The sequence below is a fragment of the Berghia stephanieae genome, chromosome 10 (genome assembly GCF_034508935.2).
Source record: "Berghia stephanieae isolate SIO BIC M18660-M18661 chromosome 10, UCSD_Bste_1.3, whole genome shotgun sequence".
In the NCBI taxonomy this organism is placed as follows: domain Eukaryota; kingdom Metazoa; phylum Mollusca; class Gastropoda; order Nudibranchia; family Aeolidiidae; genus Berghia; species Berghia stephanieae.
The window spans coordinates 2,132,749-2,151,495 of record NC_088369.1 but is presented as its reverse complement, the minus strand read 5'-3'; the positions used below and the strand labels follow the sequence as shown (position 1 = coordinate 2,151,495).

Genomic DNA, 18,747 nt, shown 5'->3' with positions numbered 1-18,747 from the left:
TATAAATTGAACGGATGGTATCATTTCTTTCATCAGAATCTCAATTGGCCAAAGGGGGTATTTTAATTGAGATTTTGTGCCAAATTCGAATTTCACTTTGTCCTACTGTGTCATTCTCATGCTAGTGTCAGCCATTTTGTGGCAGAAATGCGAATATAACCTCAGCGCTGAAAGAGTTAATCTAAAATTAATATTCAATGTTAAAAATCAGAATCCGGAGTAAAAGAATCTGAATTTTACCTAATTTGACCCCTAAATCCTAAAGAAATCTTTTTATTTTTTTTTTGGGGGGGGGGGGGGGGGGAGTTTATGGCGCTTGCAACACATCAAAGTCAAATCAGAGCCAGTAAAAAGATAGAAAATAGGATAGTAAAAAGTTATAGAATTACAATTAAAGTACCAAAGAAAAGGTAAAAAAAAAAAAAGAACCAAATACCAAACAGATAACGTTTCAGGGTCAAAAACCTGTCTTCAGCCAACAACAAAATATTCATAATGTTGTGTTTTGTTGCTGGCTGAAGAAGGGTTTTGAGCCCAAAACTGTTGTGATTAGTTGTTTTTTTGTTGTTTTTTTTAAGCTGTTATATATTCATTTTTGTTTATTACTTTTAAGACCAAACAAGGACGACTGGCATCGTCAAAATTTATTTGATTTATTTCCCCTGTTTTTGTTGTTTTTTCCCCCACCAATACTCACAGGTCCGGTGTGTTCTATGACGTCATCCCATACACACAAGGCCCACTGTCTATCTGACACGGGTCGGTCTGGGAGCTGAAATGACAACAACAAATTCATGCAATATTCTTTATTGCAATATCCGTGGTGGTAATCAGTTTTGAGTCAACCTGTATAGTAGTAGTAGAAAAAGAGCAGGAAGAAGAAGAGGAGGAGGAGGAGGAGGAGGAGGAGGAGGAGGAGGAGAAGATGAAGGAGAAGTAGAAGATGAAGAAGAAGAAGAAGAAGAAGAAGAAGAAGAAGAAGAAGAAGAAGAAGAAGAAGAAGAAGAAGAAGAAGAAGAAGAAGAAGAAGAAGAAGAAGAAGAAGAACAACAACAACAACAACAAGAACAAGATGAATATTATTGTTTGTTTGTTTGATTTTAAATTCAAATTTTCTATAGTCAACTCACCAGAAGCTTGACAAAATAGGGCATGATTTGTTCAAAGACGGGAAGGAAAGATTCCTTGTAAGTGCCAAACAGGGAGTGAAGGATGTCGGCAATTTTACTCAAAACAAATGCATCTTCATCGTCCTGTTGTTGAAATATTGAGAAGAGAAATACCATGAAAAGAAATATATAAATTAATAAATAAATGAATAAATAAATAAATGAATAAATAAATATGACGATTTCAAAAAAAAAAAAACAAAAAAAAAACAATCATGACTATTTCCAGAAAGTAATTGTTGGAAATAACGGGAGTCACATTCTGTCTGGGTGGGTTTTTTCCTCTTTTTCTTTTTAAAGAGCTGTAAGCTAGCAATAATGCCTCCTGGGATATTATTATTAATATCATCATCATCATCATTATTATTATCATTATTTTGATAATTGTTATCATTATTATTATTATTATCATCATCATCATTATTATTATCATTATTTTGATAATTGTTATCATTATTATTATTATTATCATCATCACCATCATCATCATCATCATCATCATCATCATCATCATCATCATTATTATTATCATCATCATCATCATCATTATTTTTATTATTATCATCAAAACTGGACTAACCTTTTCCAGAAGAGCTTCTTCCACGTCCTCGTCATAGTCCTCGTCTTTCCTCTCATCCTGCCTCTCGGCCTGGTTGACAAAGTGTTGCTTCAGCAGGTTGTCCAGCAGGCCGATGGTGGAGTGCATGTCATCGGTGTTCAAACAGCCTTTTCCCAGCAGTTCTATACACTGTAAAGAGAAGAATGGGAAAACAATCCAATTTGTAAATTTACCGCACCGACACAAACTTTAGCAGACAAGCCAACAGCTTCACATTCCAAAAGTGGAATCAGAAGGGCAGAAAATAGGAATTTGAGACCAAAAAAAATAGGAATTTCTAAACAATAGATAATCCTGTATCGAAATGACGACCAACGTTGCCACCAAAGATATAAGGACAGTATTCTGACACAGCTGGCAAAACTACATATATCACATGTATTATATATCACATGTATTATATATCACATGTATTATATATCACATGTGTTAGGTAATGGAATGGGGAAGAGGGAAGGAAAGGAGTGACATTAATTTTCCTACTTAATTCCCTTTTGAAAATCATTTTTTTCACCTTATTAACCCCCCCCCCCCCCCCCCCCCCCGTTTATGTTTTCCTTTTACCATCATCTTCATTCTTATTTTTGAAAATCGGAATTTCAGAGACAATGCCGGAAATGTAGAAAAGGAAAAGTGAAAATACAAATGATTCAGTCAAAAGCAGACGGGTTGGGAGGTAGGTATGCCTTATCCAGACATGCCGAGTACTACGAACAATGTGTAGAAATTCAAATTTTTGACACCAATTACAAAACAACAACATTCGTCTCTTTGATTAAATTAATTTTGTTGAAAAGGAAAGTTTAGTTCCTTAGAACCGATATTCAAGCCTTTGGAGCATCCTTGGGATCATGCTAAAGGCAAATTATTTATTTCTAAAGCTATTTAAAGTGTTGCAAGCGTTGAAAACCCTTAAAAACAAACATGTCGGGTTTCACAATGGACAGTACAAGAAGGTGTCAACAAGCGCAAGACTATAAATTCCTCTAAAGTCGAGATAGTTGTATTGTTAAAGCAGAGCTGTCTACATGAAATTTCAAAAAATCGTCAAAAATTTTTGAAATTTCATGTAGACAGCTCTGCTTTAACAATACAACTATCTCGACTTTAGAGGAATTTATAGTCTTGCGCTTGTTGACACCTCCTTGTACTGTCCATTGTGAAACCCGACATGTTTGTTTTTAAGGGTTTTCAACACTTGCAACACTTTTAGGTCATTTCAGTCCAGTAAAAAAGAAGGATATGGGATAGTAAAAAAAATAATTCTAGATTTACAATTAAAAGCATGTAAGAAAAGTAAGCAAGTTGGAAAACATATTGGGGTAAAGAAGACACAGAAAGTGATCTCCCTGCCCACTATGGGAGATCAGGAGCCCCACCTACCGACAATACTTTCATCAGTTCAGTCCATGTCTTTGACAAGTCTTTCCTCAATTAAAAAAAAAACAAAAAAACTTTTTTTTCACCATCAAAAATAAATTGAGAAATATTATTTCTGCTAACCGAAGCGAGAGAGGCCAAATGTTCTGGCAAGACGGTAGGCTCTGGTTCAATCTGGATAGCCTTGATGAGGTTAGGACATATGTACTCGCTCCACATGCTGGCCACGTACTCCTCCCCTCGGATCCTGGCACACTCTAATAAAAATGGCAGGCTCTCAGTCGCAGCGACCCTGACACCTGGGAACTTGGAGTTAAGGAGGTTTGTGTTTTTAATGATCTCAAGGGTTTTACGGCGCATTTAGGTCATATTAGCGCCAATAAAAAGGAAGAAAACTTGGGATAGTAAAGACATTCTAGATGTACAATTAAAAAGGACCTGGAGGAAAAAGTAGGACAAAGGGGAAATGGTTTAAATAGGGAAAAGATGTAGATTCCAAGAGCACACTATCAGTGTACTTAGTTTGAGATCACCTAATTTCTCACCCGGACACCAGCACAAGATCCCACTAAGCGGAATACATTCAAACGTTTTACAAATAATGTTAAAAATGAAAAAAAATAACAGTATATAACAGAGAGATGATTTACATTCAACTGTTTCCCTCCTAGAACAAGGACCCTGGCCAGGGTCAGGACAAAGCCAAGTAATCTCATTCCAAGACAAAGATAGAAAACATGTTGGAAAACAGATATAAGGGGATAGAAGACAAAGTAAGTACCTCCCTGCCCACTATGGGAGGTCATGAACCCCACCAAATAGACTTCGTGGAAATAGTACAAAAGTAGGAAAACTGGCAATACAAAATAAAGGATACTGTCGTTGAAGTAGAATTTTAACAAAGGCACCATGATCTTGACGACTTCCTCGGAATACTCAGCAAATCCTTCCTTCAGCTCCCTGGCGTAGCACACTAACATCTGGCAAGCAGTTGCCTTTTCTTCTAAGCCAGCTGTACAAATTCCAAAGTTTTGCTGGAAAAATGAGAGAATAAAAAATGATCAATACAAAGCCATCAATGTTTTTGTTTATTCGCCTTAACAACACCACTAATTATTATCTCATTCGTCTATCATGTTTCATTCATCCTGTTTTGTTGATAAAGAGGAAACCCGAAACATCCACATGGTCTGTTTTCGTTTATTTTTGTTTGTTTGTTTGTTTGTTGCTTTAGGTCTCTTCCAACACAATTGAGGTTATATGAGAGACCGCTGAAACAAAAAAACAAGCAATCTAACAAAAATAGTACAAATGTCAATCAAAAGCATAACCTAAAGATATCATAAGCTAAATTATAAATAACCAAGAACAAACAGGCAGAGGATTTACAGGAAAAAAAATATCCCCTGTCAAAAATACAATCACAAACCAAAGAAGCAGGATAGGCTAGTAAAGAGAAGAAGAAACGACATCACTATCGGATCGTACACCCATGCGAACATCATAGGTATATGATTCAAGGGTGATGCTCCCATCCAACCACCCGCTGTTTTCGTTTAATAAATTGAAGCTTACATTCAATTTCACATTGTCATTAAACAAATGAAGTTCAATTAACGACATTTGGACCAAACAAAAATAAAAGCACCCAAGAAAAAGTAAGACAAAGGGGAATTAGTTTTTTTGTTTGTTTGTTGCTTTAGGTCTCTTCCAACACAATTGAGGTTATATGAGAGACCGCTGAAACAAAAAGACAAGCAATCTAACAAAAATAGTACAAATGTAAATCAAAATCATAACCTAAAGATCTTCTTCTAGGTTCCATGCCTGGTCCAGGCTTCGGATACTGCATGAATTATCTCTCTCCATTCCTCCCTGTCTCTTGCTTTTTCAAACAGCTCTTGGATTGTTAGGTTGGTGAAGCCCTTCAGTTGGTCTATGAGTGTTTTTCTTTGTCTCCCCCGGGCGCGTTTACCAGGTATTTTTCCACAACTTGCCAGGTATTCAATCTTATCTTTCCTTACTATGTGTCCGAAAAAGGATAGTTGTCGATCCGCTATTAAGGGCATTAGTTTCCTTTGTTGGTATGTTTGTTTTAGCACTTATTCGTTCGTTTTGTGTGCAGTATACGATATTCTCTGCATCCTTCTCAAGCACCACATTTCAAAAGCTTCAATGTTCTTTTGTGTTTCTGCATTTGTAGTCCAGCTTTCGCATCCGTATAACAAGATTGGCCACACGTAGCACTTCAAGACTCGGAATCTAATCCTAATCCCGAACGACATCTGTTTGTTTTTCAAAATGTTTCCCAGGTCCATGAAGGCCTGTTTGGCTTGAGTTATTCTTGCTCGTATGTCTCGGTTACATCTTCCATCTGTTGTCACTATTGAACCTAGGTATTTAAAACTTTCTACGTTGGTAAGTTGCTCGCCGTGAATCGTTATATTGCAGGTGTTGTTGTTTTCGGGGTTTTTCTGTATTACCATGCATTCCGTTTTGGTGATATTCACTTCAATTCCCTTGGCTTCACTATCTACTACCACTTTGTCAACAATCTTTTGAAGTTGGATTTCTGATGTTGCAATGAGTACCGTATCGTCTGCGTATCTTATATTATTTATGTTGTGACCTCCTACTTTTATTCCCTCCATATTAGTTATGCCCCTCATGATTGTTTCTTGGTATAGATTAAACAGATCTGGTGAGGCAACACACCCTTGACGGACTCCTTTCTTAATAGGAATGGAATTTCCTGTAGAGTTTCCGATTTTTTCTCTTTATTCTTTGAAAATGTAGAAATTTTGATGTTAGCAGAAAGACAATGTTGCAAATCTATAATTCCTTTCTACTTAGTATTAGGTACCACAAGTTGTCCGCCGCGCGCGGTGGAAACTCGCCGGCCGCGGGCAAGAAAAAGTAAATTCTCCTATTTTCAACAGGCCATTACTCGAAAGCCTTGTAACCGATACCAATAAAAGTTGCACACATGAAAACTCTACCCTTTGGACGCTGAAATATATAAATATGAAGTATGTAGTTCTTCTCTAAGTGTTTCAATTCTCGTGTCAAAAAGGTATACCTTTTCACAGATTGTGCGGCAGGCTGCCGTAAGTGAGACGAGCGTTATTTCGGTTCATTTCATTCAAAATAACATCGCTCGACCAGGAATTGAGATATCGATATAGTTTTTTCGATACCGTGCAGGGGAGATTACTGCCGTCACTTTCATGCCACTTTCTTCTATGGCGGCTGAGTGGAAGGTTGTGAAATCGTTGAATGAACACTTTCATGACTTCGTAGACGGCATTTCCCAAGTTTTTCAAAATACAAAGTGGTATACTTATAAAGCTCATTAACTGCTCTTTTTAAATGAGCATGATTTATAAACATATTTGTTTCCCTGCTCGAGCGGTTCTTTGTTAAACCCGCCTTCCCATGCAAACAATCTCCCTGCCGAGAGTCTACCATCGCTGTACCGAGTGACTGGAGTGGGTCACGGCTTTTCCAATGGCCGACGCATCCCCCGTAATGGCTGGCCCGGAGATGGAAAATCACCACACGCTTGTAGAAACTGTCTTAAATCCTTCAATCCGTGAGTATTTTGTTATTTTTTATTATGTGGCCTTTTATTGTAGCTTGTGATTTTATTTTGATCCAAACTGAAATTAGAATAACTGCGTTGTCCTAACTACCGCAGGTGGGGTGGTAAAATTACTGGTAACAGCCAAGCAAAGGAAGAGATCGCTTTGGCCCTTATAAATTACAAGTTAATATTTTATCTAGCCAGGTGATGGAAAGAATTGATAAGAAATACCCCCCCCCCCCCCCAAAAAAAAAAAAAACCGATTGAAAAATTACCCTTAGGTCTAGGTATCTAGATCTGTAACTCTAGTACTAGTAGTAGTAGTGATTAGGTTCTAATTCAGGAACCCCCCCCCCCCCTTTTTTTTTTTTTTTCTCTTTGTCTCAAATAATGGTAATTATACTAATACTAGCCTATAGTTAAAATTTGTAGACATAAGTAGTGCTCTTAAGAATAAAAAAAAGAGGGAGAGACAGATATGATATAGATCGTTATTATTATTATTATTATTATTATCATTATGTTATTATTACTATTATTATTTTTTAATTATATTTATTATCATTTTTTAAGTTATTATTATTATTATTATTATTATCATCATCATCACAGTACCAAAATAACTTCTGTAATTGTTATGTAGCATCATTCTTTTTATTTGTTTGGTTTCTTTTTTTACTGTCTTTTTTTATAAATAGTGTTTCTCCTTTTTTCCCCCGTTTGGTTTTAAAATTACTATTGGTAGTGTATTTAGTACTATATATTTGTTCTTATATTTATTGTCGATATTATTATAAATATTTTTAGATTAAAAACAAAAAAGTTGTACTTTATCATGATTCATATTACTACTAATTATAGAGATACAATGTGTTAACACATATTATAGTTGTATTCACATCACACAGACTGACACACACACACACACACACACATTTTTAAAAGTTTTTAAATGGGGACTTCTATGTTTTTCTTTTGTTTTCTCCAGGTGATGACACGTATGCTGCCCTCAGAGCTTATTGTTTTGCCAAGGGCAAGGGACGTCGGCCAACTCTACCTTCTCTCGATGCACCATCCTACCGCACATTTGCACAACTGAATTTCCTCAGGGAGGACGGAGGGGCAACTTGGGATTCAGTAAGTTAGAAAAACGAAGAATAGGATTAAAGAATTTTACTTTTCATGTTTGTTTGTTTTTCAATGGTGGATGCAATGAACAAAGGTGTAAGTGGTGTAAGTAAAATGTCATGCTTCATTCCTGCTTCATCCTTTTTAAATTAAAAATTCTTTCATACCAAATCATGGCAAATATGAAACACCATGACAATGTGTGATAAACCACTCTACGTTGAATAATGGCTCTTTTCTCTTGGTATATTACTATTGTTATAATCAGTATCCTGGTTTCTTTAATGAAGGGGATTTTGTGGGGAAAAATAGCTACAAAATGCTGTTTGACTTAACATTTACCAGATATAAAAGTGATAATAAACGTCATTTTATTACATATTGCTTTATGAGAGAGAGACACGATATGTATACATGATGTCCTTATGCACTTATAATAAAATTCTGATATTTATTCTCCATTGTTTTAGGTGACTGTATGGTACCAAAAGCTCTTTCCAGCAGCGACCATCACTAGAGGACAACTTGAACACAAGGTCAAAATGGTTATGGCATCACTGCACTTAAAACTGGATGATAAAGAGGAGATGGAAGCTGCTCTCAGTACGGTCGTGGACATCAACTTACATGATATTCCGAAAGCCTTATCTCGCATTGGTTTGAATAGATCAATTTTGTTAAGTAACAATTATGACTTTGTTTTACCTACCAATTTTGTCATGAGCAATGATATAGTTTATTCCCTTGAATTGTTTAGATGTCAAGAAAAACAAACCAAAACTTTTTTTTGTGAATGGGTAAAGAAATTATTTCCAACAGGAGATGCTGAAACGCCTTTGAAAGACACTCAAATACAATATCGCCTCCAGAAAATTGTCAAAGTAATCAAAGAATATAAAAAGAACAAATCAACTGATGCCTTAAATGATTTTCTCTCAAGACCATTCTCAGATTCTACTCCCATTGCAAACACAAAACATAGACCATCAGGAGAAACTGAAGCCCTTTCCAAGTTGAGGAAACTAGAAGCTGACCACCGAAGCCTAGCTCAAGCCCTTTGTAACAAGGATGAGAGAATTGAAGAGCTCAATTTAAAAGTTAAAGTTGTAAGAGAAGAAAACAAGAGACTTCAGACAATGAAAGAATCACTCCAGCATCAAGAAGAGCTGACAAAGTCCATACTGGCAGAGAAAAATGCCCTCGAGAAGTTAAGTAAAAGCTTAAAGATTGAGCGAGATCACTTAAAGAAATCAAAGTCAAAGTCCTGTCAAAGAATTCACTTGCTACAGAAGCAGAATAAACAGCAAAAGCATGAACAGGATCTTTTGAAGATGGAAGTGCAGCGAAAAAATCTTGAATTAAATGATATGAATAGAAAGATTCAAGATGTAACCAATACAAGACATGAAGAAGTAGAAACGGAGATTCAAATGTTAAAGAAAAAATTGAAGTCTGAGCAGACTTTAAAGTCAAAATATAGACAAAAGCTTTTGAGAGCCCAAGCTTTATCTGCAAATCTGCTTGAGGAAGTCACCAATAAAAATGAAAAGCATGTCCAGTTGAAAGTTTCCTGCACCAACAAGTACTCAGACAACATCAGACTTGCATACATGTCACTTCAAGGAGAAGCTAATGTCGCTGCAGAAAATGTAAGAAAGGCTGTGCAAATAGTGGCCAGGTACCTGTTTTCTACAGAACTTCGTGATGAAGATTTGCCCTCCCCTTCATCTGCCCTCAACTTCATGAGTGAAGCTTTAGTGATATCAAATCATCACATTACTGATTCTCTTCTCTCTAGCAGCCACTTCACCTATGCTACGGATGGAACAAGCAGGCAGAAAAAACACTACCTGGAGAAACATGTTCAGTTGGACAATGGGAAAACTTTATTCCTTGGATACAGTGAAATCCCAAGTGACGACTCACAAACTCTGTTGGACACAACCATTCAGGCCTTCAAGAATTTGGCAGAGACAGCCCTCGACTGTTCAGAAGAACCACATTTGGAAGAAGACATCATTTACAAGGAAATGATTAGCAAATTGAAATGTCTTATGTCTGATAGGGCTGCAGTGATGAAATGTTTCGACAATAAGATGGCAGCTTATAAGAGTGATCTGTTAGGAGAAGAAACGTCAACACATTTTCTCTTCTGCAATGCTCACTTCCTTCTAGGGCTGAGTTCTGCTGCTACTGATGCTGCCAACAACATGGAGTTTGAAGTGAAAGGAAGTGGTACCAGATTGGGACGCGATAACAGTGTGAAATTTTCATCATTTGCTCAAAATAATGAGTCTGCAGTAAACCGCACTCTCCGCACTACTGCAGAGGTTTTAGGCCCAAGGGGAGATGAAAAGAGTGGCTGTCGCGAAGAATGGTTGACTTTCCTGACATCACGGCAAAAGACATCTCTATTCACCAGCTATCGTAGCAACAGGTTCAACAACCTCTTTGAAAATGCAACCGCTCTCCTCTACCACCAAGAGGACATCCAGGCATTCTTGACAGAATTCTGTTCAAATTCAAATCAAAAACTAGAAAGCGTTCTATTGGACATTTCTGACCGCAATATTTTAGAGTTTATAGCAGCTCTGGCATTTTACAATGAAATGCTCTCCACACCTTACTGGAACTTGATGAAGAGCTCAAAACCGTACGGCCAGTTTCCAAAGTACGTTAGACTCATGAACCACACCTTTCAATCATGGATGTCAGATGATTTTGACTTATTTTTATCTTCACCTGTGTTTGAAGACTTTGCATCACAATCTTTTATCCGCCAGCACTTAAGATCAGGCTCATATGACATCAACAGAGTCACCATCTTCATCCAGCAGATCACACAGCAATGTTTTATTGTCTACGAACGACAGCTGCATGACTTTTTGGAGGGGAGATTGATGAAGAAGTACAGCAAATTCTAGACACCTGCCCACTGACCAACTTAACAGGGGAGCGTCTCTTTGGGGACTTAGATTTTGACATGTACAAGAGAAGGCATGCTTCCCTCCACTTACGTAGCAGTCTCAATATGTGGAAGCGTAACAAAACCTCATCCTACATAAGACGTCAAAGTGACATTATGAGACAGAAGCTGATTGCAAAAGCCATAAGACTCGCTCCAAAATGGAAAAAGAGAAGCAAAGAAGAACACCAAGCTGTAATTGAAAAGATAAAGCTGCGACTGAAAGAAAACAAGAGAAGAAAAGATGAAAAGCTAGTCAAGGCTTCCGAGAAAAAGATTGCCATAATGGATGACTTGATTAGTAGCGGTGGAGTCTGCAGAACAAAGGAGGATCTAGATGCATTAATGGAAAGACCAAACCCTCTTGAATGTTTACGCTCCCAAATAAGGTATAGGAAGTTTTGTCTGGGGGAGAAAATTCAAGTAACAGGGAATATGAAGACCCTTTACTCCTGTTTATTGCAGCTTATAGAGCTTTCTCCAAGTTCGTCTACTGTTAACTAAGTACCGTGACAAAAGTAGCGAGTAATTTTAAAAATCTGGTTTCAGTATAATATAAAAATTTGCATTCAATGAATTTTCTTTAACTTTAATAAGTCATGATACAGTACTGTTCATGATTTAAATGCACAGAGCATAAAATTCATGTTAATTTGATATATTATACAGCTTTGTAGCTTAATTGGTTATCATTTTATGACGATTTGGATTCAAATATTCAACATTTCTCGCGAATTTTTCTTTCATTTTCAGAATAAAATAACTCATGTCAATTAACAAGTCCAATATACAGTATTGTTAAATACTTTAATGAACAGAGCGTAAAATGCCCTTTAATTTGATATATTATTCAGCTTTGTAGCTTCAGTCGTTATGATTTTTCGACAATTTGTATATCAATTTTTAACATTTCCTCTCGGTTTCTCGAGAAATAGGCAATTTTGCTTGTCATACCCCTTTCGGCACAGTATAAAATTGAAATTCAATGAACAAATTGTTTTTAAAAAATTGGGTATTATCTACACAGCAATGTTTGTGGATTCCTTGAATTTTGACCTTCTGGTTCATCTAAAAGTTACACTATGACTTCGAGAAAACATGCTTTTGAGCTCTGGCGGAGCAGAATTTTGCCTTTTTTAACTAAGTCCGAAGGAATTTTTGAAGTTTTGTAACTGTGATTTTCTTTTACATTTTTGATGTTACAATATTGTTTTCTTTTATCCTCAAACTGACCCATGCATAGATGTAATTTATGTAATCATATCCTATGAATCATTTTATTTTATTATTTTATTCCATGTTCAAAATGACTGAAAACTGAAGTCTGAACGGACCAAAAAAATACTAAGTCCGAATAAAACTTTAAAAATTCATATCTCATTTATTTCTTGTTCGATTTTTTTCAAATAAAGTTTGTTGTTCTTGTATTTACAATTTCTGTATGAATATGTCACTATATTCACTCTCTGAATACTTTGAAAAATTGGCTTGTGGTACCTATTAGTATATTAACTTTCAGTTAAGTAATCAGGTGGGGAGGGTGTGGAGTGAAAGGGAAATCAAAATTAAATAGAATAATTAAAGAATCCGGTAAAATAATTAATTGCAAACTGAAAAACATTGAACAACACTACATAAGAGCTGTTGAGGGGAAAGCATTTGAAATTCTCAATGTCAAGACACATCCTTTAAAATAGGAATTTACTCTCCTTCCATCTGGTAGACAATATTTATTTAGAGACAAAATGTAGAACAAATCGATATAAATTTACTTTCTCTGTGATTACAGCATAGCTACCAACCCGGTAATTCATTTAAGAGGGAGATTTGGAACAAAAATCAGGGAGATTCGATAAAAATCAGGGAGATTACATTTTTACTGACGTGAAGTGAAGACGCGCTGCTAGTTCTTCAAAAGCCACATGATTACTCCTCGTGATGCACAACAATGAACCAGAATGCAGAGGTATGTCCAATTGCATTTGTTAATTTAACTGCCATGTCTCAATTTAACTCCATTTGATATCCTAACAAATAAAACATTTCCCTTTAACTATACAGGGAAATTCAACACTATACTCAGCTTTGAATGAAGTTGAATATTTCTTTTTCTTAGCACAACCGTACTCAGAACTTGAAACAATGTGTCGTTTAGACATTTTAAAAATCAACAAAGTCTTTAGGCAGTATAAAAGGCAAATACAAATTACTCCCAATTAGAAAGAAACCGTCCTCAGCAATTGAAACACGTTGTGGTTAGGAAATTTTGAAAATTGATGAAGACTTAAGGCAGGGCATAAGCAAAAGCAAATTATTCTCAATTGAAAATATCGATACCACAATATATTCTTTTACTCCTATACAATCTATTGCCACATTACTGGTATCGATTCTGTTGCTTTCATAGCATCGACCAGCCAAAAAAAAAGTTGACAATTGATTGTCTAGAGAACCAGCAACTCATCACACTCAATATTCAAATTGATAAATTTCCGGGGGATTTCTGGAGATACTAAAAAACTGCGGGAGAGCGGGAGATCGGTGATAAATACGGGAGACTCCCGCAATTTGCGGGAGGGTTGGCAGCTATGTTACAGCAATGAAAAAAGCTACGTAAGTACATTGATCCTTATAAATACTTTTACCTCTAAAAATTTCCAAGCTTTTATGCTCATGTGTGTGTGTGTGTGTTTAGTAGTGTGTGCGAGTAAGTAAAAGAGTATGTATGGGTTTTCAAAATTGTTATGAAACGTCTATATTATTTCAATAATGTATTTTTGTCTATCTATGAAACATTGTAAACCAAATCACAAATTGCCATTTTTTGGACAATAAAGATATTATTATTCTATTAAAATTGTCTCTGTCCGAAGTAAAAAAACATTGTAATATCGCCTTACAGGCGTCAGGTTTTGTCCTACATGTAAAGTGTTACTGTTGGTTTGGGATCCCTTGCAAAGCACATTTAGTTGGTTGATATTGCCTATGTAAATGCCCTAGTTGAATAGATACCATTCCAATAATATCAGTATTAATAAAGAGCGGAAGTCTGTGCATACTAGGATAGTCAGTGATAGGGTTGAGTGAGTTCAAATCAAAACATCTAAACAATTTTGTAAATGAAGAAGGCAATTGAAAACTTGCAACTTCTAAACACCATGTTTACAAAAATGAAAGAAAAAAAAAAGCAACACCCTTCACCTAATTGTGAATCTAATAAGGCTATAAAAAGAGACAAAGATAATATTTGTCTCATAACCAATAACATCTATACGGATAAAGTAACTATTTCATGCATGACTAAATCATCCACAGAGCATTTGCCACACGACAAATCACATCTATACGGATAAAGTAACCATTTCATGCATGACTAAATCAGCCACAGAGCATTTGCCAAATGACGAATCACATCTATACGGATAAAGTAACCATTTCATGCATGACTAAATCAGCCACAGGGCATTTGCCACACGACAAATCACATCTATACGGATAAAGTAACCATTTCATGCATGACTAAATCAGCCACAGAGCATTTGCCAAATGACGAATCACATCTATACGGATAAAGTAACCATTTCATGCATGACTAAATCAGCCACAGGGCATTTGCCACACGACAAATCACATCTATACGGATAAAGTAACCATTTCATGCATGACTAAATCATCCACAGAGCATTTGCCAAATGACGAATCACATCTATACGGATAAAGTAACTATTTCATGCATGACTAAATCATCCACAGAGCATTTGCCACACGACAAATCACATCTATACGGATAAAGTAACCATTTCATGCATGACTAAATCATCCACAGAGCATTTGCCAAATGACGAATCACATCTATACGGATAAAGTAACTATTTCATGCATGACTAAATCATCCACAGAGCATTTGCCACACGACAAATCACATCTATACGGATAAAGTAACCATTTCATGCATGACTAAATCAGCCACAGAGCATTTGCCAAATGACGAATCACATCTATACGGATAAAGTAACCATTTCATGCATGACTAAATCAGCCACAGGGCATTTGCCAAATGACGAATCACATCTATACGGATAAAGTAACCATTTCATGCATGACTAAATCAGCCACAGGGCATTTGCCACACGACAAATCACATCTATGCTGAGAGAGTCGAGAGTTTACTGACATTCCCCACCTGGTCCCCCAGCGTCACAAACTGCCAATCGTTGCTGTTCTCCATGTCTTTCATGTCATCACCTACAGCAAAAAAAAAGTTTTGCAAAAATATATAAATTGTCTCTGGCATAACAACAACAACAAGAATAATAATAACAAGAATAATAATAATAATAATAATTATAATAATGACAATAATAACAACAACTACTACTACTACTGTGATTACTACTACTATAACCATTACTTTAGTGGTCTCTGTTTATAAGCACTCCTGTTACAAGCACAATCCAGTTATAAGCACCAGGGGAGTGAAAAAGAATTTTTTACAATATAAACTTGCCCCTTTATAGTAGTAGTAGTAGTAGTAGTAGTAGTAGTAGTAGTAGTAGTAGTAATAGTAATAGTAATAGTAGTAATAGTAGTAGTAGTAGTAGTAGTAGTAGTAGTAGTAGTAGTAGTAGTAGTAGTAGTAGTAGTAGTAGTAGTAGTAGTAGTAGTAGTAAACCTTGCAGTCCGAATGACGCTTGCTGAGAAATTCAGTCATAGTTGAGTATATCTGCTCTCTCCATCCATGTTGTTAATTGTATCCATTGGTCACGGTCCTGGGCAAGAGTTTTGAGGCTGTCGAGATCTTGTTGTGACTTTAGTACGGAGGGCACTGGAATATTTCTTAGTTCTTCAGGGATTAATTCAGTCTCATCTGAATCCAGAAATTTCTGATATGTAGAGAGATCCTGGTTCAGGGTAGTTACTATTAATGTTGGTGATCTCCCAACATATTTGTTGCCATGAAGGAAATAATCTGTCATTGCAGTTTGGGCTGGGATGTTATCTTCCCGACGTAAGATGTGACCAAATAGCCTCCATCCTGTTCTTTTATTATTGTACGCAAGCGTTGGACTCGGGTTTTTTCATAGAGATCAGTATTTGTGATTGTCTCCGGCCCTTTATAAGCCTGCTCAAAGAAAAGGACTCCGCTCATACACACACACTCAATTTTCTAACCATTACTTTTTAAAAAATTTTTTTGGTATTATAAGAAAATAAATGAATAACTAAAATTAAAAAAAAAAAATAAATAAATAAATAAATAAGTGACAGGAATGACTTACTGTCAATAAGAGCAACCTCTGGCTTCAAGGAGGCAGCTTTCAACACAGGACCCATGACCAGTGGAAGATACTGCTGGAATTCCTTGCCGATGATCTTACACATGCGGGCCCAGGCAGAGATCATGTAGGAAATCTGGAAAATTGGAAACAGCTCAGTCTACAGGGAAAGTATTTTAACAAACATTTTAAAAAATCTTAAAAACAAAAAAAAAAAAATTTTTAAATTTACTCTCAATGTTTGATAGATTTTTAATAGCTTTTTTCTTCTTTTCAATACACCTACTGAAAGACACACAAAAAACGTGAGCTTTTTATACATCGCAATATCCACCAAATCTCTAAGTCATTTACAAAGGGTCTCTGACTATCAGCAACACGAAACGCGTTGAGCGAGACACGACGCCTGTAAGGCGATATTACAATTTTCCTGACAGAGTCAAAGCTGTTAAGGGCCAGGCACCCATTTTACACCTGAGTATTGTGAGGGAATGTGAGCAAAGAGTCTTTTCCAGGGATTCAACTTTGCATCACGCAGATCGGGACTAGAACCCAGGACCTATTGGTCAGAAGGTGAGTGTCATATCATGAGAGCACAAAGCCACACAACAGTGCTTCGACTACTGCCCTACTTACTTGAGGGTCATCATCTGCAAGTTCTGAGTCTTCCTGCTGAGTCTTCAACAACAACTGCATCACGTCATTACAATCCATCATAAACTTTTCTTTGCCCACGGCCAGACCAATCAAACTGATACACTCAATAGTTTTGCCTCTCATCAGCCGATGCTCGGGTTTCTGGGCATGTTCCATGATATACTTTAAGCATGGCATAAACCTGGGGAGAAAAGAGAAAACAATTTTAAAAGGGACAGCGTGGCTCAGCAGTACGGTATTTGCTTCGTACCCGAAAGGTACCGAGTTCGATCACCTGCCGCTGCGCTGTGTAGCCTTGAGCAAGTCACCTCGCCCTAGCTCAATTAGAGAGTTAAGTTTAGAAACACTGTGACACCCACCTGTCGTAATACTGTAAGAATCTGTCTTGGGCTGTGTCTGCCACTGATGCTAGAGTCGTGATCACCTGTTCCAAGACCAGTTTGTTGCCACTTTCTAAGTGCTGAGACATGGAGAGAAATAATAAAAGGTCAAGATATCTCAACAAATTGTCCTTCTTATAAACGCAAATGAAATTATAAAATTACAACACTATACAGTAGATTTGGATGCTTTCAGGGTTTTTTTGTTTTCTTTTGACATTTACAATTTTTTGTTTTGTTTCGATGTTTACAAATCTAATAGAATTATAAAATAAGCTTCTTTTTTTTTTCAGTAAAGCTTAGAGTAGAACCTTTACTAGGGGTCGGGATGACTTCCAAATTTTGCATACAAATGTTTAACTGTATATTATGATCCTTTCATTTTGTAAACAATGTACTGATGTTGATTAGGCCACAAAAGACATGGGAGCATATGAATGCATTCCTTTTGGTCCTACAGTTATGCATCATTTGGGCTTGGGCTTAAGTTCACAGAATTTTGATAAACGTATATCATATTGAAGGTAGATACTTTTTAAAAATTCGGTATGCAATTCATTCAAATTAATAAGTATCAAACACTTTTTAGCATTTTAGTTTTTTCCCCATCAATTGTGACTGAAACACCGTCGTTCTTTCCAGGACACAACCACGAATATTCATCATTTATTATAAAATTCAATTACTTCTTTATCTTGTCTGCTATTCTTTTACCTCTCTTAGAATCGGTTCGGCCGTTGGCCGTTATGCAAATAAAGCAGATCTATAGGTCCACTGTGTCCCCAACGAGTTAAAACCTCTGAATATTCTAAGGGTAAAATGGCGTTTCAGTCAAATCAACTCACCTGTTTGAATTTGGAGGTGAGTACCTGCTCCAATTTTTGGATAACCGTGTCTAAGTACTGTACAAGGATGTGTTTGGGGCACTCCTCACTGAAGTTGACCAAAGCCGCTGCGCCGTGCGACTGGACTCGGGGGTTTTCCTCATCATCCAGGATTCCAATCAGAGCTGGCATTATCTATTTTAAATAAATAAAAAAATTGAGCTTTTAAATAGCGCAATAACCACTTAACGTGCTCAAAGCGCTTTATAAGGGGTCCCTGAGCAACGAAACATGAGGCCTGTTAGGCAATAGTACAATTATTTTTTTCGACAGAGACAATGCTTTTAACAACCGGGTATTCATTTTACACCTGAATATGGTGAGAAAATGTGAGTAAAGAGCCTTTTCCAAGAACTCAACTATACGCCGAGCGAGGCTCAAACTCAGGACCTTCCGATCCGAAAGCGAGTGTCATACCACTAGACCACATAGCCACACAATCTGTAGAGAATCAGGAATTTCATGTAAGGAGATTGTAACTATCAAATAGCGTCATAAATAATAAATTAATTAACTTTATTCATCCAGTTTAGGAGGGTTGATTTTTTTCCCCCTTGTATTGCTCTTTCTGCTTTGAGAACTGAAAGGTTGCATTTAAAAAAGGATTTTTTTTCTTTTCGTCTTTCTTCTAACTAATGAGATGCCAGGTGGGACAATCTAAGAAAAGAAAGAATCCAAAAAATACTCTAGATATTAATAATTCATT

The 18,747-nt window shown here is 36.5% G+C and overlaps 1 protein-coding gene across 6 annotated transcripts in view; it reads right to left on the bottom strand.

The window, feature by feature from the left end:
* Positions 1-18,747, bottom strand: part of LOC144956072 (importin-5-like) — a 45,796-nt gene that overhangs the window by 10,947 nt on the left and 16,102 nt on the right. For 3 of the 6 annotated variants that reach the window (XR_013641867.1, XR_013641866.1, XM_078886404.1), the window contains exons 13-22: positions 18,003-18,176; positions 17,137-17,237; positions 16,757-16,958; positions 16,124-16,256; positions 15,028-15,089; positions 4,046-4,202; positions 3,292-3,467; positions 1,750-1,917; positions 1,131-1,253; positions 698-772 (exon numbers count right to left, since the gene is read on the bottom strand). Coding sequence is in view for 2 of the 6 variants with exons in the window: in XM_078886404.1 (XP_078742530.1) it covers positions 698-772; positions 1,131-1,253; positions 1,750-1,917; positions 3,292-3,467; positions 4,046-4,202; positions 15,028-15,089; positions 16,124-16,256; positions 16,757-16,958; positions 17,137-17,237; positions 18,003-18,176 (1,371 nt within the window). In the remaining 4 variants the exon portion in view is untranslated. Of the gene's footprint in view, positions 1-697; positions 773-1,130; positions 1,254-1,749; positions 1,918-3,291; positions 3,468-4,045; positions 4,203-15,018; positions 15,090-16,123; positions 16,257-16,756; positions 16,959-17,136; positions 17,238-18,002; positions 18,177-18,747 lie in introns of all 6 variants that reach the window. The other 3 variants (XR_013641865.1, XR_013641864.1, XM_078886402.1) reach the window with 1 other exon arrangement.